Genomic DNA, 26,015 nt, shown 5'->3' with positions numbered 1-26,015 from the left:
AACAGTTAGACAAGGCGCACAGCGAGCAGACAGCTCCTCCATGGTGAGAGGAATCTTTTCCTGATGCTCAAAGAGTGAAGCAGGGTTAAATATTTCACTGCATCATTAAATCACAGAGTTATTTGGGGGACATCATAATTTATTCTCGTAAGGACCTTTGAAGTCATGTCCTAAAAAAAGCACTGAATAAAAGCAATAAATCTGTTCCTGTGATAGCTTCCCGCATTCTAGTAAGATATGACGGTATGAAGTGGTCTGTAAATTTTAGCCCAGTATAAATCAAAACACTCTAAAACTAGGAGGTCCCATTGAAATGCTGTCAGTCTCTTAATAAGACGGTATTGGCAGAAAGTGCAGCAACAGCAGCCAGGAGTTGGGAAAGCTTAGGAAAAAAAAAAAAAAAAGAAAAAAAAAAAGAAAAAAAAAAGAGTTACCTTGTGATCCCTGCTGTACAGACTGGTTTTGAAATGGAGCATAGGGTTTATTTGGTACGGTAGAAAATTGCTGCCCATTTGGCGACTGGCTGTGCGACGGCGGAGAGCTGTGCTTCTGCAGCAGGGACGGGGGCACTAAGGCTTTCAGCGGGCTGACAAGCGGAGAGATTATGTTGGGAGCAAGCCTAGAAAAAGAAAAGATAGAAAAGCTTTATCATGTCACAAAAATGGGAAAATGAAACACTAGAAAGGCTCCTATTTCCATGCTTCCCAACTATGGACACATTTATTTTACAGGTATAAATTATATTATCGAAAAGACAATAATACAGTAGTGCTTTCAAGTCATCATTAGCAGGAACGTGGGTTGCAAATGGCTCTATATTCCTGTAAGCTGACTTGCTGCATTAACCCTAATGACAGGACTGAAATAACCCCATTCCTCAGCAAGCAACTTTAGACATAGCTCAGTTTTAATTTAAAATTTTATGAGCTATGTGTCCAAAAAATATAGAACATAGAGCGAGTAACTGCAAGTAAATTGTGTAAACGCCTTTGTAGCTGTAAAATGGTGAAGCTTTATACTCAAGTTTCAGCCAAGTCAGAGAAAAGTGTTAAGGTTTTTCAGACATGGAAATTCAGGTTTAACCCCTGAAATGGTTTTCCTATCATTTCACAGGAGAGGCCGAAGGAGGTGTGCTCGGGGTGGCGCTGCTGGGTGGCAGACGGGCAGCGGCTGTGCTGGCGGTGCGGCGCCCAGCGCGGCCCCAGCGAGGCCGTTCCAACACTGATCTGCGCACTGCACGGCAGCTGGATCAACAGGTAAATTGTGAAAAAATGGTGACACCAGTGAAATCAAATTTAACATGACAGGCAGGGGAACACTGCCAAAAGCTGCCACGATGACAGAGGGTCACAGTGACACTCTGCTAAGAGGAGCTCAAATAAATCAACCAGTCAAAGCTCATCCTACGATGCGATAACCATCCAGGTTAACCCACACCAGGGAAGTCAGGCATACAGCGCAGCCACCGAGACTCTCAACATCCCAAAACTAAACGGAAGAAATAAACCAGTAACGTTAAATGGGGCACGCCAAGGATGCACGCAAGCCAAATATTTAAGAAATGGAAAACAAACTTTTTTTTTCAAGAACAGTAACCGCCCCTCTATAAATGACAGCCAGCAATGTGTAAAATAAATAAATTGAAGAACCAAGATGCAAAGAGAGGATCGTGTTTGCTTTTGGTTTTAAGTGAGGATGAAAAAGAAGCCAGCACTGAGCAGGGACAGCCCTGATTCCAGCTGCGAGTGAAGGGTCCCAGGCGGCAGCCTCAGTGCCAAGGGGAAGGAGCATGCAGGGACGCCCGGTCCCTCTTCAGGTCACCAGGAGCAAACGCTGTCAAGGGCTAAAAGTGCTGAAGAGCTGATGCTGGAGGAAAAATAACTAAAAAGCACCTAATCGCTAAGGTCAGCCCCCTCGTGGCTGGACTTGTTCTCAAAGGTCTCAGTAGAGAAACTCTTAGGCTTTACCCAAATGTACCATCTGTCACTCAGCCCAGCTGCAAGTCCCATCTTCTGCAAAGCTGCATCCTCTCTCAGGTGTTTAGTGCGCGCTGCATTAAGACGGGACTGGTGCTACCACCCAGGACCCACGCAGAAGCCTTTGCTGCTGCCTCTTCTGAGGTGGAGGGCAGGGAAGGCACAACCACACAGTGAGCGGGTGAGCGGCCCGTTCGAGTGGCACAAACATGGAGGGAGACGTTGCCCTGAACCAGCCTCAAACGCTACGAGCACGCGGGACGGCTGGCAAGCGCCAGAGCCCAGCACGTAGGTGCCCGCAGGCCGCCGGTATCCCAGCTACAGTGAGCACAGGAACACGTGCGCCGAGCCAAGCACTGAGCCTGCACCGCTGCCTCTGCATGCGCAGAGCGTCGCAGCCCGAGCAGGTAACCATTAAATCCGCTGGGTTTGGCTCAGTCGCTCCCAAGCAGGGAACTTAGCATGACGCCCATAAGCTAAGGCACATTTTTTCAGCGAGGAATGAGCTTTGCTCAGCAGAAAATCAGGCTGCATGAGAACAAGTGGCCAACWTGGGGATTTGTCTCCTTAAAGATATTCATCACAGTGCCTACAGCTCAAGCTGGTCCCTAAACTATTATTTTGTGTGTGTGCCTGTGCAYGTGTTCTGGCATGCTTTGGGTTTTGTCTTTTTTTTTTTCTCCATGAACTGACTGTCCAGTCCCCAGTGCTCTGTTTTTAATCTCACCCAAGTATATGCCTAATAATCAGGTTGCTGTGGTACCCAGACTGTTAAAGGAGAGAGGGAATCATTCCTGATACAGATTAAATAGATTATGCATTAGCAACAGAACAGAGCTTAAAAGGAGATGTCTTCTGTATAGGAGAAGAAACCTTAAATTATTGAAAAGAGGAATTCATGGGCAGGGGGCAGCTGGATACATTAAAAATGCCCAGGCAGTAGCTCAGGCATATATGTTTCACTAACTAATAGCCTGGACATTTCCTGTTAACACTATACTACAACCACAGTTTGCTTTGCTTTGGATATTGATAATAAATATATACCACATATTTTACTTTAACTTACATAATTCAGCAAATTTGGAAGGCCTTTTGGAGCCTCTGAATGTATTTGTACCTGTATACAGCAATACACATAAAAAGATTTTATATCCTTCCCTAATTCGTTAAATTTGAGGCCTCCCAACTATACTAAACATTTCTTTCCAGCACGATAAACCTTTTTCCTGTCTCCTTAAACCTTACTGACAACTGTAGCTTGCTTGCACTGTTGATACAGTCTGACTCACGATACAGTCTGTCTCTGCCTTATAAGGGGAGGCTTGATGGAAGCAACATCTGTGACTAATACACACCTTAGCCCTTGTTTTAGGTGGTAAGCACCCTACCTGGGGGGAGCCTGGTACTCCCTGAAAGAGCTGACCTCCAATCCCAAGGTAACTCTTTGGAGTCTCTGTTGTTTCCCATCTCCATATTTCATGGTACCAAAACGGTCCTCAGTGCTTTGGACATCACAGCCTAAAGTGTCGCTGCTTAACAAGTACAGACAACTGGTAACCTGCGTGGGCAGAGCGGCCAGCCCTGGCTCTGACCCTGCTGGGTCTGGCTGGTGATAACATGCTAATGAGAACGTTTATTGGTGATTTGGAGATGGGAGGAACTGGTCACCATTCGCTGACAATACTTAAGTCTCCTCAGGTGCTTGCAGGAAACTCAGAACAGAGCTGAGTATACTGGGAATTTGGACTGCAGGACACCAAATGAAACCGAATTTGGAGGAATGAGAGCTACATAGCAAAAAGAGTCTTCATTCTTTATACATGTTGCTGGTTCCAGAGTAGTAGTATCTTTTGGGAACAGCAGTCTCGTAGGAATAATGTGTAGTTTTGTTGAACAGTGATAATAACAGGAGATTATACAGTTGTATGCCATAAGAATCTACTTAGTAATGACTATACATTAAATAGTGGTAGAACTGCAAGAGCTGTATTCTAGTTTTGATGTGTTAAATAATAGTGGAGACTAAAATCTTGTGAAGATATGCTACAGTAGTAAGACAGAGTTCTCTTAAGAGGTAAAAATGCCTAAACTAGAAGTGTGCCACTGAAAGAAGAGAACTCAGTAGTATTTTACATTACAGTGGTGCAACAGAGGAGTCAGCTTCCTCTCTCCACCCTGTCCCAGATGCAGGAGCAGCAGGGCATTCAGCACAGCGAGCAGCAGGTCAGGTCTGAACAAAAGGACCCTTCTCCTGGCACAGCAGGACCTGTGGAGTTCACAGCCACGGGAAGTCGCAGAATCAGACTCTCCAGCTAGATTTTTAAAAACAGACCAAACAATTAATGGCCAAAAGCAACGTTTCCATGCTAAGCAAGGAGGGGTAATCAAATCTTGTGCTTTAGGATGTAAACCAATCACCCACAGAAGTCCAAGAGGAATTCTCCTCACCCTTCACTCATCACACAGTGGACCAGGTATTTAAGTTTTTTCAGTTTTCCTTTGAAGCACCATGTGTAGGATGGTGCTCAAGACATAATACTAGTCTTGAGGGACCTATGATTTCAGGTGGAATTGCAAAACTAAAGCATTCCTTCCTGGAGGATGCATCAGTAGACAAAAAGTGAAGGAACTAATGAGAAAAGTCTYGTTTATGCAAAAACTGCATCCACACAACAGACAAAAAAACTACTGGAAGAACTGATCCTGAGTCACATGCCTGTGCATGACACTGTATATGTATGCATCACGCTAGATGCTCTCTCAAAACACCCAGCTTCAGGGCTCTTCCTCAGTCAAACTCTCATTTGCAGTCAGATGGGATACTACCCAAGAACCACCGTGAACCRGTCCTTAAACCAAGTGTTTGAACTGGTCCCTAAAGCGAGTGCTGGACAAGGACAGTGAGACTCTTCCTTACTTCTGCTGCAGAACATCTGTCACTCACATCAATGGSAACTTGTGGAAATCTGGATCCTACCAGAAGGGCTTTTTTTAAAGAAAATTAAAAGCCAAAACATTGAAGATATGAATGTCTTCTCCCTCATTTTATGAAGTTATATACCTTTAAGAATCCCAAAAGGAAATCCCTGTAAGACTTTCACAACACTTTCTCATAACCATGCTTACACATAACATACGTTTGATTATGACAATTCAGATTAAATTGTAAGCACAGCTTATGCGAACGAACTAGCTAGGTATCCCGTGCGTTAATGCTGACCTATGTAAAAGACAACTAACAGGCTGCGAGTGCCAGTATGTAGTTTCAGAATTATTTGTCCTGCCGCCAGTGTCAGTCTCCCCAGGTGGGCAGTGATATTTAAATCCATGTATTTTCCCAACACACACCAACTGCCTTGTTCTAATATTACTGCAACATAAAGAACCAAAAATAGATAGCAACACTGACTTTTCAAAGCTTTTAGTCAAGATGGTAATTTATGTTTTCTATATTCACTCACAGTGCTTTGCCTGAATAAGAAGTATTCTACTTTGCTTTAGCCACACACTGTTCAATTCCTGAGCAATTTACATGGAGTAACAAATGATAAAGTCACATTTTTAGCTGTTTTAGGATGAGCTTTTTCATGATCTACTTCATCATCTTGACTGCCAAAAAAAACAGACACAGTATACTTAAATCAGTAACTATTTGAAGGCAATGGGAAATTGAAAAATAATGAAAAGAAATTCAAACTAAGATTCTCAAATAATAATTGTGAAAGCAGTGTAAACACAAGACAGAAATATCTAAGATAGGGATGTTTCCAATATGAAAACTGTCTTTTTTTGTCTGCTTTTTTTTYCCCCCTCTCTCTTTTTATGATGTGATGGCTTGATTGGCAGATTCCTCAGCTAGACTAAGAACCTCAATCTATATCCCATGGAGTTCAGTGGAAATAGGACCAAATCCAGAGTGAAAAACATCTGTCCTTTATCTCAAATATGTTTTTGTACATTTTGGGCTACAAGACTGTACCATACTTAGGTCTCAATGTATAGCATATTGCTGCATCACTCAATCTCGACTTCGAGAATTACAGTCAGCCCATATTAATATGAAGACAAGTGTAAATAATAGAGCACTAGGGTGAGGAGCACAAAGCAAAGAAGCTCCATGTTTTATCTTAAGTGATTAGTATAGGATTGCAACAAGTTACAAAAACTAAGATGTTTCCATGAAACCAGGTTCTCCTATAAAAATCCATCAAGCAAACCATTTCATTCATAAAATTTCTCCCCCAAGCATTACAGTTACTTATATTGTGAGAAAGTCCAGTTCAGTTCCAGGACCAGGAGATTATTTTTTTTAATGTGAAAAAGAAAAAAGTTAACACTGATTTTCATCTCTTCCCATAATATTAAAAATGATGTGTAAAGCTCTGCTAATCTGGTCTCTGGATAGCGCCCAATCTCTTGCCACGTGTTTCTGTTCTGGGTCTTGCCCTACGGGAATTTCTGTCAGCACATGCTCAGGAAACAGTTATACCGTTCACTTTTTCTTTTTCTTTCTTTTTTTTTTTTTAGACAGACTCTATCTGAAGTGGGTGAACCTTCGCACTAATCACTGCCAGGTGCCTCTGGCTAGCTTTCTGGAATGCAAGGAATCTTTTCTTTCTCTCCCTCTTTCTTTCTTTCTCCTCTTCCCCCCCCCCCAATATAATAAATCCTTCATTGCAGATCACCTTGCTGAGCACCACTGCATTTTATTACACTTTTCTATAAACATGGAGCAAACAAGTCACTGGCTGTAACACGGCGCCCTTCGGACAAGGCCTCCGTCTCCACTCCGTGACCACGAGACGTGACACTGTTTGGGGTTTTCTGCTTTCTCGCTCTAGCCACTGTTGTGGCTAGTTGGAGGAGACGCCTGCTTGTAGGAGACGCCGGCTCTCTTCCTGACCCTGCTGCGCACGGTCTGTGTGACCGTGTAGGTCTAAGGACTAGGTCTAGTCTGTAGGACTAAGGAAATAGCCTTTTCCTAGGCTCTAGATAAGTGCAAAATACTGCTTTTCATTCAGAATATTGTCTTGGATTATTTTAATCCAGTTCTGCACCTTTGCACACCCAGCGCTTGGAGCAGTGTCAACAGGTGGTGTCAACAGGCGGTGCACAACTGGACCTAGGTACTTGTGAGCAGCGAGATGGGTTTCATCATTGTGCAGAAATAATCCAAAGGTGTTTTTACTGTGTCTTTGACTCTTAGGTCATTTAATAGAATATTTTTAATAATACTGATTAACAGCTACATGAAAACAGTTTCAGGTTGAAAACCATGCTGGAGCCAAAGGAGTCGCGCTCTTCCTGGTACACTCAAAGCCCTTTGGTAGTGGCCTTGTTTTCAGGTATGGAGCGACTCACTGAAATGCTCATGAACTTTTCTAACAAATACACTGCACTTCTCACAGCTAGGGGTAAAACATACCTCAGTATTTCATAACTCATTTCATTACCTGCATACAGATGCACACATACACACACACACACACACATACATACATACACACACACACACACAAAAACAGTTTTTTTTTTCCTATATTAAGTGAGTATCTCTGTAACCTTTCTAAACTGATATGTGCAATTTCTACAGAGCAGTTAAAATCTTAAGACTATTACTGGAACTCTGCCAGCCTACAAGACATATTTATTCATAAGGGCTCATTCAATAATTTTCTTTGAAAAGAAGTTGATGAGTCACTACAGCAAAAGCTGCTATATGCAACAGAAATTTGAAAATAAAATATTAATTCTAACAATCTAGTGGGAAAATATATTACAAAAGTAAAAAAAAAAATCCTTATCAGAATGCTCAAAGAAGTACCAAAACATATTTAAATAAAGGTTACTGCCTTAGGGTCAAGTGACTGCCAGAAAGTCAAGTTACAAAGACATGTAGTCAAACACAGAGATTTTCTGCCTGGTATTATCTGACATTTAGGCACTGCTTGAATGTTCCCGCTAACTTTAGTCATTTAAGGTCACTGTTGTCTAGCAAGGATGTAGCACAGATGCTTCCAGGCGTAGGTGAATTCTTTTCAGGTAGCTAATATATGCTTTCTTCAAGTTTATAATATAAAAAGCACTCTACCAAATAGTGGCAGATGTCAAAATATCATCTTAATCTTTTGTTATACCATGACAAATTATTGTGTGTAACCTCACCTCAGAAGTTTTCCTGAAAACGAAACCAAAAGAAAAAAAAATCATAGAAATGTATCAGAGTTGCRGATGTTAAAAGTGTACAGTTTAACTACAGACAAAAGCAGTAATGGCTAAAATCATTAGTAGGATGCAAAAGAGCTGTGACTGAATTCCTCTGAAAWGCTTCCTCTGTTACTCTGAGCAACTCATTTAACCTCCCACTTTCTCCCGTAACTCTCTTATTTTCCTCCCCCAAGCTAGTGTTGCTTACGCTGTCTCTTCTGGGCAGGCATGGTAGGTAGGGCTCACTCTGAGATGTGCTGCTGAAGGCTCTCAAGAATGTCAATCTAGGTCTTTCGGAAACGTAAGTGAAATGCATGTCCACCTATTTCTGCTAATGGGCAAGTAAAAAATATTCTACCCATAATAAAGCATTAACTTATTCTTAACCATGTATTGTTGAAGTAAGCCTATGCTAATGCTGATTTTTCTTTAAGGAAAAAAATGTAGAGGCTTATCTGAACATGATTATAAATGGATWCTGATCACATTTTCTACAATGAGATAAATGACTTGGGATATGAAACCAGATGCTTTTAATTACCGATTTTCTTTGTTACATGAACCTCAGTGCCGCACCTGTACATTGTTCTTTTGTTTTGGACAGATGTACTGATGCCTCTTTTGCGTGCTCAGATCCGTAACACTGAGATAAATTATGATGGGTTCTTGGCTTCCTCCACTGAAAATGTTTTCAGCTGTCAAAGATATCTGTTTCTTGTTATTCGTTTTAGTGCTTTTGAAAGAAAGACTAAAAACACTGACTTGTGTATTCTATTATAAATGAAGAGTAGTCTCCTGTGGAAGCCACAATGAATGAATGATGTATCATCTTGGTTCCAAGAACTGTTATAAAAATTATGTAGGTATTGATTTCTCCAGAGTACTTCTAGAGAGTAAAAAATTTGTTTCCTACAAAGACTCTAGCAATAGGCCAGTTCCTATTCAATTTACTTTTGTGAGGTTACAAATCTCAAGATGAACAAAATCTGGACGTAAGTAGTTAAACACCTAAGAAAGTGTGAGAGTAATGAGAATTGGGTACAACAATATACTTCTAGATCTGGCCATGAACTCTGGCTCTTCAAGGAGATAGTATAATCTATTGTAAATAAAGTCTCACAATTCTTTCACTGGTTTGGGGCCCATTTCTTAAATCTTACCCCATAAAACAGTCATGCTCCAGAAGTCTACTCACCTGCAAACAACAGTGAAACTCTTAAAGCTACAATATGAGTCTGGTCCCATCTCATGTAAAAGGACCAACCGAACCCTTTGCTACCTACCACTCCTAGCAGCATCCGGCTTCCACTCTCTCTTACTAAAGTATGATGTTGTAGTAGGACAAGCAAGAATCAGCACACAAGATTTTATCCTGCGTATTGGTTTCCACCTTTAAAATATGAGGAGTTTCAAATCTGGTGTTCCCTGGTTGAACTAGAAGGGAGGCTTTGTGTTACTTCCAGTAAAGGGGAATGAAGGGCTAAACAGAGATCTCTTKGCAGTGAGGTACTTCTGTGGTATTTGAATTAACAGGTGCTAACAAGCAAGCAAACAAAAATCTTGATGTCTAAGTAGCCTGATTAAAATGTCTCTTTTCATTTGATTGTTTTTAACTCCTGATGCTTTTGATTGTATAGGGGTAAGTGGCTYTTCAGGGGGGCTGGAAAACAGATTGAACTGGCTGCGGTTAGCTGGTGAGAAGCCTGGGCAAAAGACAGCTGTGTGAACTCTTTCCTCTAACCTTGATTTCTTAATCCTTTACATTAAAGACTCACCATAATTATGACTGCATTCAGAGTTCCCATCAGTCATCACCTATGAGCAYTGTCAATGTCTTAATCTCACTAGCTCTTCATTTACCCATGTGTTTACAGAGCAGAAATGACCTAACTTACCACAGGAACATAAAAAATAGCTTTCCTTTCCTTCTCCTTGGAGACACATCATCTTCCAGGTAAAGTTATCATTTGTCAGTACGCCTGAGCTTTTTCTGAAGAACATAAGTGCTGTGTGTTACAGGCGACCCGTGTGACTGAGGGCCTCACAGTCACATACAGAAGGGGACTGTGTTCGACTGTGTTCAGATCCTACAAAGTGACCTTGTTAACTCATTAGGCTTAATTGGTGCAAATCCCTAGCTTGGTGCCACCACTCAAACTCATTTAACTTTGGTCCTATCAGTTTCATTTAAGCTGATAATTTATCACACTAAATATGTTAAACTGGGGTAAGTGGACTACACAACTGGTTAACAAATGAAACTAGGTATATTTTTTAAATGACTTAGATAATACCTTTCTAAAAAAGAAGAGCAGATAAAGCCAAATGCAACATACACCTAAAATTCATCACTAAAATTTGTGTTTCCATCTTCATACTGCTACAAATCAAAAGGTACTACTTTTGCACTRGGCAAAATAAAACTGAGCTAGACATTAGGCATGGTGAATGCTACCAGAAATGCTAAAATAACACTTCACTATCTGAAATAAAAAATAAATATATATTTAAACTGGGATCATGACAAGCSCACTTTCTGGATGCCAAAATATTTCTCAGTCACACACTTTTAGGTTAATTAATATCAATATAAGTTAAAGTAAAATTATTTAGTCTACCATGCACTCCATACCAGAATTTGAAAAAATACTCTCCACATTGTATAAAGCCAGTGTAAATACATTTGGTAATGAAGTCAGATTTTGTTAGAACATTTTCAAGTGAATTAGATAATTTTGTCAAACTATTTAAATGTCTTAGCAAACCATTTGGGAAAATTGACTGCTGCACTTGGTATTGACTTTGGCAAAAGAATGTATAGCATAGTTTTTTATAAAAAAAAAAAAAAAAAGCTTTTAAATCAAATTCTAAATCTTCTGTCAAACTTGAGTAGACTATTTGTACTCTGCCTCATGTAGTTTTTGGCATCTTGCGTATTTGATGACTCAGTAATTAGATTTCTTGATAGTAATCATTTGGTTCATTCCATAGACTTAAACTATGCAACCCAGTCTTGTCATCATACTGATTCACAGTATAGAAATTCTTAGCATTTATTTAAACATGAATGCTGCGACAGCTGACAAATGAGGCAAAACATTGTATGGGAGCCAGAAAGCTGGAGCAGTTAATATGAAGAAAGGTAGTGTTAGGTGTTTCTTTCCTATTGTAAACCATATATATTTTGTATGAGTAATGGCATACTGCTATGAACTGGCAAAGGTGTAACAGTTCTATAATTCAGTGGTTCCAAGCATTAGGTTATTAAGTGATTTTGCCCTGTTAAATGGATGAATGCTTTCCACAAAACTGTGCTAAATGGAATTTGAAGACTATTAGTTCACACTAAACTTTCTGTATTTGCAATTAAAATGTCGGGTATGGGCTTTATTTCAGCAGTCATTACTAATGTAACCATAAACAATTAAAATACAGTAAAAAGATTTTGGTCTGGGTAGAGTAATTCTGAATGCAGGTTATTTTGAGTTTAGAAAATGATATTTGAGATGCTGAAAAATTCCAAGTCATTATGTCATGAAACTAGATACCCTGTTTTAAAATAACCTTTCAAAAATACATTCTACTCCCAGTTTCCTGATGTTTGGTTCATAGTTAGAATCCTGTTACCATCTGAGCCTTACATTTTTGTYATAAAAAAATCAACTATGGTGTTTCTGAAAAGGCTTTGCATTACTTAAGTATATAAGCATTGCGATGATTATTCAGCACAGTTGTCTGTCTGAGAAAGAATACTTAAATACTGCTAAAACCAAAGACAGCAGAGACCATTCTGATGCAAAACTTTTACCTAGGCAAACTACCAACACGTCTGTAGGAGAACCTCAATACAAAACTTGGTTCACTCAGAACAGCTTTCCTGCTGAAAGAGAAGTGCCACGCTCTGAACAGAGACACAAGGGACAGAGAGRAGAATTAATCCAGGAGCTTCAAAGCTCTCAAAGTGCAAAGCTGCCTATTTCCGTCACTGCCCTTTGTTTTCGTTTTTTATTAGTAGTTCCAAAAAGTGAAGTGCCTTGGAAACAAATCCACCTCTCCCGGCAGCCTGTTAAATCCTTCTTATAGAGTTATCTTTAGCTTGATTATTCCTTTCTTGGTTGAGATTTTTCACCATAACTCCCCTGCAAAGCTGCTCTGAGAATCTGCTCGCAGAGGGTCAGCTGAGCCRTGCGCTGGGGCGCCATGAGAGCAAGGCACCCTATGGCCCCAGCTCACACAGTCTTGCTCTGCAGGGATAAAAAGCTTGTGGTTACCTGCATTTTGGACTTTCAGTCTTTCCTTCCTCCCCTTTGCACTCACTTCCTTCTCTGCTACAGAAAGCCTCCCACTTACCTGCTGTAACTTGCGTGTAAATCCCCTTGGTAGGGCATGAGTCTGCTAACAGGAAACACAAGATCAGGAACATGCCAGGCCAGGCAGGGAGGGAGAAAGGTTGGGCTCTGCCACAGACATCTTATGAGGCCTTTTCAATACCATTTAGGGACAGACTAGATCTGCTCYTGTGCTGGGTAGATATGCACGTTGGCAGTGCACTGGTACCTGCTGCTGGCCAAGACATGGCTCAGGGAGGAACAGTGTAGAAAAGCAGAGCTTGCTGCAGCATTCATTCCCCAGTTAATGTCAAATTAATTTTTCCTCACTGGATTTCCTCAACTGGACTGTTCTTCAGTCACTCTGAGAGTAATCTCCCTTACAGTTCCCTTTCCATGCTACAAACAAACACCCCACCTTCTGCCATTGCTTAAAGAGTACAGATGAAAACAATCTTTCTGGGCTGTTCTTTCCCCTATATAACCCTATATAAGGAGGGATGGGGCTGTCACTGGACTCGGATGGGAGAAATCTATATTCAGTCCCTGGCTTTGCTAGAGATTTCCAGGAAAAATAATTTTCAGGAAAAATATATCCCTTGATCTTTCTCTGTCCCAGGTTCCCATCAGTAAAGTAAAATCACAGTTTCCTGCCTGTCCACAGTGCTGGGAAAGTAAAATGTTTAATATAAATTTGATGTTTAATTTGCTTGAGTGTAGGCACCACAAAAACTTACCAGAGCAGAATTTTGTGGCTTATGAAGATTCTTTACTGTTCAGAAAATGTTTTGAGATCCTTGAACAAATGGTGCTATATAAATGTCAAACACCGTACAAATTTCTTAATGTAGTTTATACAATTAATGTGATAATATATGAGTCACGGATTAGACTCTTACTGGTGAATACTTGCTGCAGAGGTATATTACAGAAAATCCTAATAAAGCAAGACAGAGAGTCTGCCACTCTCCCACAATGTAAGTCTTACATACAAAGGTGGCAAATGCCACCCTTTTTCAGTGAGTCTGACTTCTGACTCCTTGGTGGATTTCTCATTTTAGCTGAGAAAAGTTCTCTCCACATACCAAACCTATGAGAAGTCATCAGTGAAGAATTAATAAAGAAATTATAAAACCCAAATGCAATTGCACTCTATGAGAAAATAACTCAATGTACTTTTTTTAAGACAAGGTCAAGGCTGTGAGCAACCTGACAATAATGACTAAGTTTGCCCTGCTTTCAGCRGTGGTTGGATGAGGCGACCTTCTGAGGTTCTTTCCAACCTAACTTATTCAATGATTATAAAACAACAAAAATTGCTCAATTTGGGTCAGTGCTTTTTAATCACACAGCATCCATGCAAAGTAAAATAAACAATCGTTCATCATCATACCAGACAGGCCAAGCACGTTTCACAAACCTACCCTTCCCTGGCACTCTCCAGTGGTGACTGATGGTGATGTGGGCTGGCGAGGGTGGAGTCAAGCGGATGGTGCCTTGAAGGGACGTCATGAGGCGGCAGTACACCTGGTGAGGGACCGTTGTGGTTAGTGCTGGAACCACTGTACACACCTGTGAACAAACAAGCATCATTTTGCAAACTAAAATAAGCAAAGAAAGGAGCATCCAATCCCGACAGTCTCTTCCCTACCCAGCCCCCCACAGTAGCACTTTTGCCAGGGGAGTCATACTACCAAGGAGGGATCTTCATCCTCTTCTTGTGACATCCCTGGAGTAGCCCATGGAGATCATTAAGACTTTTTCACATTTTTACATAGGTGAAAGCTACATGGAGCTGCCACTGTGTCACAGGGAGGGAGAAAAGAGATGCTCAGCGCTCTGGTCYGGAGTGTTTCAGCTTCCTTGGTGCTGTGGAGACCTGAAATCCTTCCATCCACAGGCAGAAGGTGAGAGGTGGATGTAGGACAAGCTGCTCTACATTATTTCCAGATCCAGGAGCCTGCAAACACCTCCTCAGAGAACTGGTAGGTTAGAGAATGCGTCTGTGCTTGTGATGGCACTCAGAACTGTCATGGTATTTTGACAGTTGTCTCCCCTACAACCCCGTTAGGCGTTCTGCCTCCTTCCCGCTGTGACTGCAGAGCTGCAAGCTCTCCTCCTGAGAGCTGGCAGCACTTAGCAGGACTCTCACCCTGCCTCATCAGGCTTCTCTGTGAGAACTTGCAGTGCTTTTTTGTTGCTGTTGTTATTTACTTCAAGCTTTTTAATTTGGGAGTAACAGTCAACTAGTGTGGTCCTGGACATCCTGGACGAATTAAAACTCACATCTTGATGCAAATAAAATCCCAACRAATTACATGTGAAGAGGAGTGAGGCAGTATTGTCAATGTGACCAAGAAACCGAAAAGTTTACTAGTGCATAGAGGTACTGAAGGACTCTGGTTACTCTCCTCTGCTCACGGCAGCCAGACACCAGCAGTCAAGTGTCTGTCATGTCCTCAAACACGTACTCTGTTGAGTTAGGTAAGTCCAGGACTGTTGGATTAAGATACGGGGATTAAGCTTTTTTCTTATAACCCTCTTACAAAAAGTAGGACTGGCTCCTACAAAGTGCAATTCTTGGAAGAGCCTGGATCTTCTTTTCTCAGCTTCTCTGCCAACCTCCTCCTCTTCTAGCAAGCTTACCTGCAACTCACGTCCCAGAGTTATGGATCAGCAGATTCCTCCCAGGGAATCTGTATGCTGCGGAGGACCAGGGCACTCACTGACATTATACTCTCAGAGGTGAGGAGGGAAATGAAGTTTGTCAGCTCCCACAGCGTCCAGCTACAGCAGACTAGATCACATGCCCTCTGAGGCCTAGTTTCTTTGCCTCCATTCCTGCTGTAGGATTCACCTTTCCYCCCGCACCGAGTGCAGAGCCATGCTCTCAGGAGAACAGAGAGCAGAGGGAGAGCTACACTTTGCCTTGTCTAATGTCACTGCGAAGGCTCAGGATGACGGTCCTCCCAAAYGCCTCAGTGGCACGCGACAAGCAGAATGCCGCATGAGCATGTGGAGCCACAGAGAATGTGCAGCAGCCCTCGGGGAGGATGAGCCGCTGCTGAGCGTCAGCATGTTTCCGTTTGAAGAACAGAACCACTAAGGCAAGAGTCCAGCCACCTTTGTCAGGGGCTTCAGATGAGTCAAAAACCTCTTATAAACACTGAGTCCTCAGCTGCTGACAGGTCTAAAAGAACAAAAACTCATCATCCTTGTCTCCTGCTAAACAGAACGTTTGTCAGCCAGCCAGGCACACCAACTTGCTTTCTGCTCCGAAAGCCAGACAGAAGGGACTTGAAGAAGTCAGATGTGCCCAGGTGACACTAGGATTTATTTGTCAAAGCCTCTTCTGATAATGGTAAGGTAGTAGCTAGGAGGCATTTTGTGAGAATGTTGTTATTCTTCTGGTGGTTTCAGCCTGTTTAATAATGCAATAATTTCCACTTCCCCAAAATCCTTGCTATTCATACATACATTGGCAGGCTTGGAAGATGAGTCAAATGCCAACCGGACCTTGACTGTACAGCATCAGTTCACACTTTTATCTGTATCTCCTACCACACACTGCCCAGGTACATTGGCGACAGCCTGGAGGAAACCACTGAATCTAAAGAAAGATATTTGTGCTTTCTCGGGTTATCAGACTATTACTGGCCCTTGCTGATAACTCACTCAAAAAGCTCAAAAAAACCCTCAAAAGATACAGTTTGAGAAGTGCAGTGGCCGGTAAATACACTCAAATATTGTATCTTACAATCCCACTCTAAGACAGTTCATGAATGTTTAAGGGGCCACCCCAGAGACTCCCTTACTGTATCAGTTGTTGAGCATAGTTTTGAGTCTTTGCTTGGGGTGGATGAAGAAGACAGTGTTCTCTGTCACTGACTGCAGCAGCACAGTATCTGATTCCCAGTTCCCATTCAGATTATTGCTTTTATTTCATTAAATGAAAGCCAGTGAGGATAAAAATCACAATCTGCATGCCCTCAAGAAAAGTAGGAAAATGCAGAAAAATGCCCTCATGCATCCATTTATTCTGCAGCCTTGTCCTGCCTGGTTCCATGCAGTCAGTACTGACCCGTTATAAAATAAAATTAACCCGGAGTCAACACCACCAGCATCTATCATCCCAACCAGGATCACTACACACTGAAGTTTACCAAGATGTGGAACCACTAGAGTGGTCRCCCATCACCCACTCTTGGGATTCAACGACAGCTAGCTGCGGTCCTCACCTCCCAGTTAAAGCAGGGCTTCTTCTGTCCACTTCAGTGTTTATCCATCTTTTTACTGATCACACCTTCCCTGGAAACGGCCCCTGCGCAGAGCACACGCGTGGGCAAGGCAACAGGGGCTGAAGCACGTCGGAATCAAGCCAGCTGTCCCCGAATCCTCCGTGACACTGCGACAAGCGCGGCGCTCCGCGCGTGCTCTCTGCTGCCAAGCGGCCTGCGCAGCAGCTGAGCCCTGCCTGCCTCTGCCTCGGCGGCAGCGCTCGGCCTGGGGCTGCTCGCTGCTCGCCGGCTGCCRGCACTCGCGCAGCTCGTCAGGAGGCAATTATCTCCGAGGCGTTTGTCAACTGCGGTTGAACTTGGCTAACGGATTTAAAGAAGAAATGCAGGGGGGAAGGGGGCACATGTGGACAGAGAGGCAAGCAAAGGGGTTACGCAAGTCGGCTCCTGAAGGGGCCGAGACCACGGCCCGAGGCCTGACGTGCAAAGCGCGCGGCCCTCCGACACAGGCTGGCGAGAGGAGCCGCGCGGCGGCTTTCCCAGCAGCCGTAGCGACGCGCGCTCCTGGGCCCCGGCGCGAGGCGGGGAGCCTGCACGGCCCTCCCCGCGGAGCCGGGCCGCACCCGCCCCAAAGCTTCTGGATGGCAAGAAAGCCGAAACACGAGCCAAGGCAGACACCGCGCCAACCCCGCTGCGCGCTGACGCTGCTCGCACGGGCGCCTGCCGGCAATTAGGAGCACTGCGAGGGCCATGTGGTGCACAACAGCAGGCGGATTTACTAGATGTCATGCGGGTCTGCAGTGAGACATTAGTCATTTCTGTTGAGTCACTGAGAACCTAATTGGTACTTATTTAAAGTTAAAAGTTATTTTTTCTTTTACATGGTGCAAAACAAGGTCACTCCAAGAGAACATTACTTCCTTCTAGGGGACAGACCTTTCTCTGCACATAAGCATTACACATATTATCATGCTAAAATCAAGAAACTAAAAGTTTGGACTTGCTGTCATCTGATCCTGTGACTACCTGACAGTGTTCTTTCCAAAGAAAATCTTTCCAGCAGCAGTTTATCAGGAAAGGAGGAGTGAACTGCCTCGTCCAAGAGGTACCCGCTTTCCCTCGCCGAAAGGAACGCCTGGCGCTGTGCAGGGCGCGCGACGTGCTCCCTGCCGCCAAGCCGCAACGGCGGCGAGAGCTGCTCAGAGGGAGTTAAATGCTGCGTTCCCTTTGCTGGAGGGAGAGGCGGCTTCATCAGCGCAGTGCCCTGAAGAGGGAACCCAGTAACCTCCGACAACCTCTGCAGTTGCTGTTCCAGCCTCACTTGGAAAAACACAGCTTGAGGTACAAGTTGTATCCTTCTGCTATTGGAAAATAATCCAGGGAAAGCGGTTTTGSGGTAGGGATTGTCTTAGTATGTGACCGAGAGAGCGGACGAACCTGCAGGCTGTTTCCGCCACGACAATACGTGACACCCCAGTGCTGCTCTCATTGCTATCCCATCCACCTTGTCTCCCAGAACGGACCAAGATTTCGTTTTTTCAATACATTTAAAATTTCTCTTCTTTTTCATTTTCTTGTCCTTTTTTTTCCCCAGCAGTGAGCTATAATATTATTGGTGCCTGAAGTAACACACAAGCCTCTGGAGCTGTTATAAATGACTGCTCCTGCAAGTGCAACTCAGCTCAGGATTGTGCACCTTGGGCCTCTTTACACATTGACCATCTCAGCTTGTAAATACAGATCATCAATCAGTATTTTAAATGGCTTGGCCTTTAACCTTAACATCTGTTGCCAAAACAGCGCTCTGAGCATCTGGGACTAGCAGGGGCTTTTCTTTTTCTTTTTCCTTCTTTCTTTCTTTCTTTTTTTTTAAGCTTTATGCCAAGAGAGACCAGAAAAACAATAATGAAACAGAGAAAATGCCTGAGTGGAGATACCTAAATGGAGATACCTCTGTTGCCGGGAGAGTGACGTGAGTTCTCAGGCACAGATACAGACAGAGTCGAGTGTGTGCAGCCATGAAGCAATTTAGTTCGGAGGAGGGAAAAAGGATGAAGATCTAAGCAACCTCCAATGGGTTCCTCTCTGACGGCAGAACATTCCTTTTGCTCACTGTCTTACTCATTCCTAAGCACAAGCCTGCTTTGAAGTTGGACACAAGGGATGGGAGTTTTTTAAATATTTCATTTTTCTATGATTGGCTTTTATCCCTGACATGTTTAAAATGTGCTTTAACTTGGAGAAAGACAAAACTGAAACTCTCCAGGAATCCAAGTGATCCCTAAAGCCCAGAGCTCTACACATTAATAATGTGGTTTCTTTTTCTTTTTTTTTTTTTGGGGGGGGGGGGGGGGAAAGAAAAGGAAAAAAAAAACAAACTATGAAAATTTTCATATGCTTGAATGGAATCAAAAAGGCATAATATACTGTATTTATCCACGTGGTAGTCTACATAGAGAGTGTAATAGATATTTCTTCTAGAAATTCTCCACCCTTGCTTATCTGGAAGTGCAAACATGATCACTGCAAACTATAGATGGCAGCAGGAATGTCCTTATATTTTAACTGTGTAAGAAGCAGCACTTTAACTTTGATGCTCTAAATAACGACAGAGGAACARTTTTGCCTGTGGAATTGCACTATGCAAAATACAAAGCAACTCCTGTTCCACTGTAAAACAATCAAATCTTGATTTATTTCCCCTGGCTCCCTCTCATACTGTACATGTGACAGGGTCTCATATGGGGTGACCTGATGGAAGTTTGGGGGAAGATTTACTAGATTTTTTTTTACAATATCCTGGTGATGGATTGATACAATCAGCAAAGAAATAATATTGGAGACAAGCTGGTATTATTGATAGATATGATCTGTAACTCCACAGGAGGTTCTCAGAACTGACACTGAGAGGTCAGGGGTGGTCTGTTTATCTGTGAGATAGTAACTTTTTGCCTGTTTTACTGTGACCACTTGAAATTTGAGGCTATTCCTAAGGTTATTAACTGCAGCCTGTTGTGAGGGAAATGTCATTGGTCTTTGCAGTCCTGCATGGATGCAGGAGGCCAAGCCRTGCTTCAGCCATGCCAGACGGCCACAGGCTGAGAGCAGAGGCCACGTCGTTGTCCTCCCAGACCTGAAGCGTGCAGATGACAGAGCCACAGGGCTGAAATAACCCCTTCAAGCCTCTCTGGCTTTCTGAGAAACCACATCTAAATGGTGAGCACAGACTCTCAGCACCATGATGTTAGACTGATGAGTAATTTCCCTTTCCTACTACATTCTGTTCACTGCTTAAGGTCCTACATTTTAGTATAACTTAAACTAGAAAGGGGAATAGGAAATGTCAATCTGGATGAACTTTCTGTTTGTTTCTTTTAAGATTTGGATTGAGGAAAAAAGCAGGAGATTCCTGCTTTAGTAATTTAGTCATTTGCTCTTACAAAGCAAAATATATCAGTAACAGTGGAACTAGCCCTCAACATTCTTGTTTTTTAATCCCAGTTCACCATTGGTTTTCTCTAAGCCTCAACAGAAACAAGCTAGGGTTTGTCTGGAAAGCTTGTGTCAAGTTACTAAATCAATTTARAAACACATTTAGTAATAGCAAGGTGAAGGTCTTCCACAGTGGAATTGAAACAGTACGAAGTGCATTTCAAATCAAGACAGACCAACTTGGCTCTAAGCGAAATCATTTTAAGAATGATTTTGGATTTTAATTATCACTGAAAGTTTTCTAAATAAAGACCAAGTTCAAAAGTAATGTTTTCAAAAATGGCATCCCCGCCTTTTGGTGCCTCACCTTGGCTCTGCTCTGCAATCCAAAGACTGCAAACTGTCCTCAGCTCCCAGGCAAATCAAGAGTATAGCAGACCCCCCATTCCTCTCCCAAGACCAGGAATAGTCTGCCCATAACTGAGCTTAGTATGCCTCACCGTCTAAGCAATTACGGAATGAAAACATTCAATTAATGTTCATGACATCTTTTGTCTGGAGACTCTCCAGACCATACAAAGTGTTAGGTGTAAAATGTTGCAGTAAATCTATCCCATTTCTAATACGCAGCTGCCATCAAAAAGCAAGCAGCATATTGGGATGCATCTGGAACATGAAAGAGAATGACACAAGAAAATACTACAATGACAGCTTATAAATCAGGTGAATGGCCTCATCTGGAATTCTGTGCATAGCGCTGGTTATCTCGTCTCAAAATCGATGTTACAGAGACAGAGGGGTTTCAAGGCAGTAACAGTAATGGCTCTCCAAAGGTATGGACATTCCACCAAAGCAAATCAAGTAAGAGTCTATATGCATATTCAGATGATGTTCAGTGAGAAGAAAGTTGCACATGCAAAATTAGTACAGGAAAATATTTTTTCAGAAAATGTGTGGAACTCACTGATACATGATGTTACTGCAGCCAAGAAGGTTTRAAAATTCCAAAAAGGACTGAATAGCTACATGAAAAAAAGACTATCCAGAGCTAAAACAGCTAAGTGAAAGGTTCTCCACTCCAATCTCTAGAAACACTGGAGGGATGTAGGTGCCTTCACAGAGCGAGGCAGATGATGATAGCTGGGCTGACAGCCTGTGGAAGCTCCTGTCTCTCTCTGTTGGCCAACCAAAGAGCCTAAGATTGCTACATCCCTGACTTGGGAGCTCAGCTGAGTTTTAGGAGTGCTCAATCTAGGTCTTAGCTTCAGCAGAAAGCAACACATGCAGCTTTTTCTCTTCAGACAAAATGTTCAGACAAATGTATTACATAACACATTTAGCACGATACTTATTAGAAATATTCTTACCTGTAATTAAATCATGATGACCTACAGATCTACCACATTTCCCATCCAAAATGTGCTGTGAAGATGTGTGGAGCTGTTGTATAGCTAAGCATTCACTTAGGACATCTTGTTCGATATCAGTACATGAATTTAGCTATAAGAGGAGGATAAAACAAACATTTTATTTCAAAGTAAACCAAACAACTTCTAATTAAATTAATGTGTCTTATTTGACTAAAGATTATGTATAGAAGGAAGGAAGGAAATGTCATTCTTAGGAACTTAATGTAATTAAGAATGTATCTATTACTTAGTATTTCTAATTAGAGATAATTTTGGTTTTCTTAAGCACACAATTTAAGTGTGCTAATCTTAAATCAACAACAGTTTGCTTCAGAATATAATGTACCCTGTGTTTCTTCAAACCTTACTGAGTAATTTATCTGCATATTTTTAGGCTTTCAGTAGTTTCTTGGGTTCTGTGGCAAAAAGATTGCATCATGTTCTAACTGTGACACTTGGAAAGACATTTGATAGGGGAAGAAAAGCGTTTGTGCTTATCAGATTAGAACTGGTGGAATAATGTGCTGTCAGTAATGTGTAAGAGGTATCACTGATATGTCAGCTGTTCTCCATGTAAATTAAAGCTCTGGCAAAAGTGTCTGAAGCAGACTCTTGAAAACCACAATGTCGATCATATTAAAAACAGCAGGAGACGAGAATTAAGAAAGAAAAGCATTTCTAATTCTCTTTCAAACATGCTGATGTTGCCAAGCTTTTGTCATAATACGGTGCTCACATTACACAAACAGCCATCATATTCTATAGCCATTAATAAATAGTTATTGTCTTAAAGTTTACAGTTTTACATACCAATCTCCCCTGGGTTTGGTTATTCTAAATAAAAGGTCCAGGCAAACCTATTTAGAATTCTGCTATACAGCCATTTGTTTGTTCAAGATAAACATCTAACATTTGGATCTCAAAGTGCATCTGCAGCCAATTAAACTTAAACTACTACTAAATTAACAGCTAACTTTCTCTTATTTTGTTTTTTTTAAAGCCTTTGAGAACAACCAAACATTACCACTGCAGGCTTTTTCTAAGGTATAGACTATTCAGGGCTCTTTTGATGCAAGTCTCAGTTCAGAGCTTTTTATTTTATATCAAAGATGGCACATTTTGGTAGCATGTCTCAGCTGAGACATGTGGGCAGAGCCGCCTATTCATTTTTTTCCTTGGCTAAGCCACTTCCACTCAGAACTCCAGGGAAGCCGATACCAACAGACGGCTGCTTGCACAGAGTCATAACCAAAAATGACCAAGTGAATGTAAACAGTCTTTTCTCCTTTTTTCCTAAACCTGAAAGCCAAAGTAGACTGTCGCTGTTTCAATAACACTGAGTTTTACTTAGTTGTGAAAGGGTTTTTCTTTTCCTGTAATATTTTTAAGTGAAATATTTGTTTTGTTTATTATTTCTTTATGAATCAGATTCATTTTSGTTGCTTTTAATAGAGTCTGATCAAAATGCACTTTAAATCTGCTACTCTTTTCAGAGGCCTATTAAGTTAAAGGAAAAAAGACACAGGATCAAATATTCATCAACTTATCATGCACAAATGAGACAGGAAATCTAAAGATGATTTCTGACCACTGGAGGAGCACAGATTTAGAATGATCTACCAAGTAAGTGTGGGAGACTATGAACCAATGTTATTTTAAGATGGACTTGATAAGTCTATGTGAGGGTTTGTATATGCTAGTAGGAAAATTCCTGAACCTAGGAGATTAAGAGATATGAAAGCCTGGATATTTGATGTCCTGGTATATCCAAGCAGCTCAGGCTTCTGACTTGTGTATATTGCATTCACCCTGTATTGATTCTACCTTCAGGCCTCCCGCTGGTTATCCAGGAAGTACTTTTTGCCTCCTAATACAAGTTTGGATTTAGGGTTTTTTCCCACCTTCCTCTGTAAAACTGGAAATTGGCCTCAGATGGAGATGGGGTATAACAGTGGAGACTGCTTCTTTGTCCAGACCCAGAGGATGTTAACATGCTAAAGCATTCATCAGTGCACAGAGCTGAACAAATGATACTCATATTTGGTGTTAGGAAATAAATCTCTCATTCCTTCCTCCAAGAGGTATGTCAGTAACCATAGGAAAGAAAGACAAAAGTTCTCTTCTTTGGAATGGGGCATGGTTGCTCTCCAGGATCAGCTGAGAATTTCAYATAATAAAATCCTGCTTGTCCCAAATATAAGGGTATAGCAAAAGACACTGGGTGATACAGTTAACCTCTTCCTGTGGCCTAGTACAGTTTTAGCTTTTGGTCTCACTCTCACTGAAACCTAAAGGTTGCTCTCAGCTCTTGGGAAGTGTTTTGCAACACATGGTGTAGGAAGGACGAGCAGAGGACGTTTGGTGGAATCTTCTGAAGTAGAGACCTATGCTGTAATCACATTACTTGATAATACAAAACTGGGCTGGCAAACTGGGTGATCCCTTCCAGTTCCGTATTGCTAAACAGAAGCTCTGCCAGGATCTGGCATCTGCATAAATAATGTACTCAGTCCTGTGAACACTTGGATGTGTGCTAGGCATGGGCAGGCATGAAGATAAGCATATAGTGAGTGTTTCTTGACTTCCTCKCCAACAGGGTGCACAACTCTGTACACTGAAGTTCTAGAAACAGTTACCCAGCCTGCAGCTGGTGCAGAGAAGAGTTACAGGCAGACTGGGAGTTAGATAACCTGTCCTGGGAAAGGAAACCAACAGTTCAGAGTGATGAATTTAACCAAGTGGAGACTGACAGGGGATACATCTCATGCTGATAAGCAGCAGCAGGAGAGGAGTGTAAGACAGAGGGCCTGGCTGACACAGGGACAAATCAGCATGAATTCATCACAGATATACTCAGACAGGAAATACAGGCCTTTTTGACACTCATCTCACTCCTCTATGGCTCATCTTGGATTCTGCAACTAAGACCGTCTTTGTTCTGCTACTGTCTCCTCTCTCCATACGTTCTTCTCTTCACTCTGCAGTGCTTCTAGTGCTTACCTTTGACATTTTTCCAAACTAGCTGCTCCCTAGCTCTATCTTGCCATGCTGTCATTTCTGCTGTCCTCCATCCTTTAAACATGCCTTGCTGTCTCATCCATGATGCTCTTGGCAGGGGCAAGGTGGCTGAGGGAAGACACCATTGCTGCTTATTGAACTAATTGTAACTGCTTGCTATGGGTAGTATTCTCTTCCCTTCTTGGGCCTCAGGTATGTACATGGTCTGGCCACCATAGACCAGTTTTGTGGGATCGCAGTCATCTTTTTACACACTGTGTGTAAAAATGAGTAATAAACAAGGCTCTGATCCTGGGTTGGTGCCTTTAAGCATCCCCATTTAATAAAGAATTAGCCCATAGGRGCCATTTAAAACTACTTTTTTGGATCTAATACTAGTGAACAAATAATTGTTTGTTTGGGTTTGAAATTATTTAGAAATGCATTTAAAATACAGTTGTAGTAATCTAGAGAGAAGTGGGAGATTTTCATTCTTGCCTACTAAAAACCAAAATTTCCATACTAYTCTTAGTTTTGCTTCTGTTTTAAATGATCTGCTAGCATGTATTTACTATGTGACTATGCAGAGGCTAAACATACAGGCATTGTATGTGAATGAGAGCAGAATGTGAGCTTGTGTATAAAGATGAAGAAGAAAGAAATGCTTGGAGTAAAAGTCTGAGGCATAGTGAAATTACACGCCTGTGGCATTAAAAGCACWGAAATACAACGTGAGTTGGTTAACAAAAGTGATTAAAACTCAGCAGGAAAACTGGTTCATCTTGAGTTTTCTTCTAGCAACCCTGCCGAGAAAGTGATTTCAAAATATGTAARCTGATGGTAAATTTAAAATAACCATATCAAGGAGATGTGGAGATGTGTCACTCTTTGCCTTGTGGGTCTTACCTTCTTACGCACCTGCTGTTCTTTGGCTGAATGAGCTTTCACATGTTTGCGTAGAGAGCTGGGGTCAGTGTAGCGTTTGGAGCAGCCAGGAATCTGACAGGCGTATGGTTTCTGTAAACGTGTGGACAGGGAAAAGATTTCATCTTCATCTGCATCTACTTTCCACATACGAAGGCTGCACTGAGCCACCAGCACACAGAGTGCTGAAGCCATTTCTGTGAAACACAGTGCTAAGCCCGAGCTGTTTGCTCTGCCTGCCACTTCCAGACTTGCAAGCCCCTCTCTCTATGTACACAAGCCAGATATGGTGCAAACAGAAGAACTGTACTGACAGCTCCGATTTTGCACTCCATGAAAGCGCTAAAAGCACCTGACATCTCTGTGCTCTGGTGCTTTAGGGTACTGATTGCATCTCATTAGCATTTGATTCAGCTCTGTAATTAAATGAATTTTGAGAACATAAAGTTTTTTCTAGCATTTACAATATACAAAATGATTCTGATATCACTCAGGATAATTATA

General features: G+C 42.0%; 1 protein-coding gene across 2 annotated transcripts in view; it reads right to left on the bottom strand.

The window, feature by feature from the left end:
- The window catches only part of GLIS1 (GLIS family zinc finger 1), a 200,564-nt gene that overhangs the window by 9,559 nt on the left and 164,990 nt on the right, over positions 1–26,015 (bottom strand). The window contains exons 5-8 of one of the 2 annotated variants that reach the window (XM_085308005.1): positions 25,494–25,604; positions 21,549–21,681; positions 13,939–14,086; positions 435–619 (exon numbers count right to left, since the gene is read on the bottom strand). In XM_085308005.1, coding sequence (XP_085164131.1) covers positions 435–619; positions 13,939–14,086; positions 21,549–21,681; positions 25,494–25,604 — 577 coding nt within the window. The remainder of the gene's footprint in view (positions 1–434; positions 620–13,938; positions 14,087–21,548; positions 21,682–25,493; positions 25,605–26,015) is intronic. The other variant, XM_085308004.1, reaches the window with a different exon arrangement.

Source organism: Rhea americana, unplaced genomic scaffold (genome assembly GCF_003343005.1).
Source record: "Rhea americana isolate MKP2758 unplaced genomic scaffold, rheAme1 scaffold_27, whole genome shotgun sequence".
NCBI lineage: Eukaryota > Metazoa > Chordata > Aves > Rheiformes > Rheidae > Rhea > Rhea americana.
The sequence above is the reverse complement of the archived record's forward strand: the minus strand, read 5'-3'. Positions and strand labels throughout refer to the sequence as shown.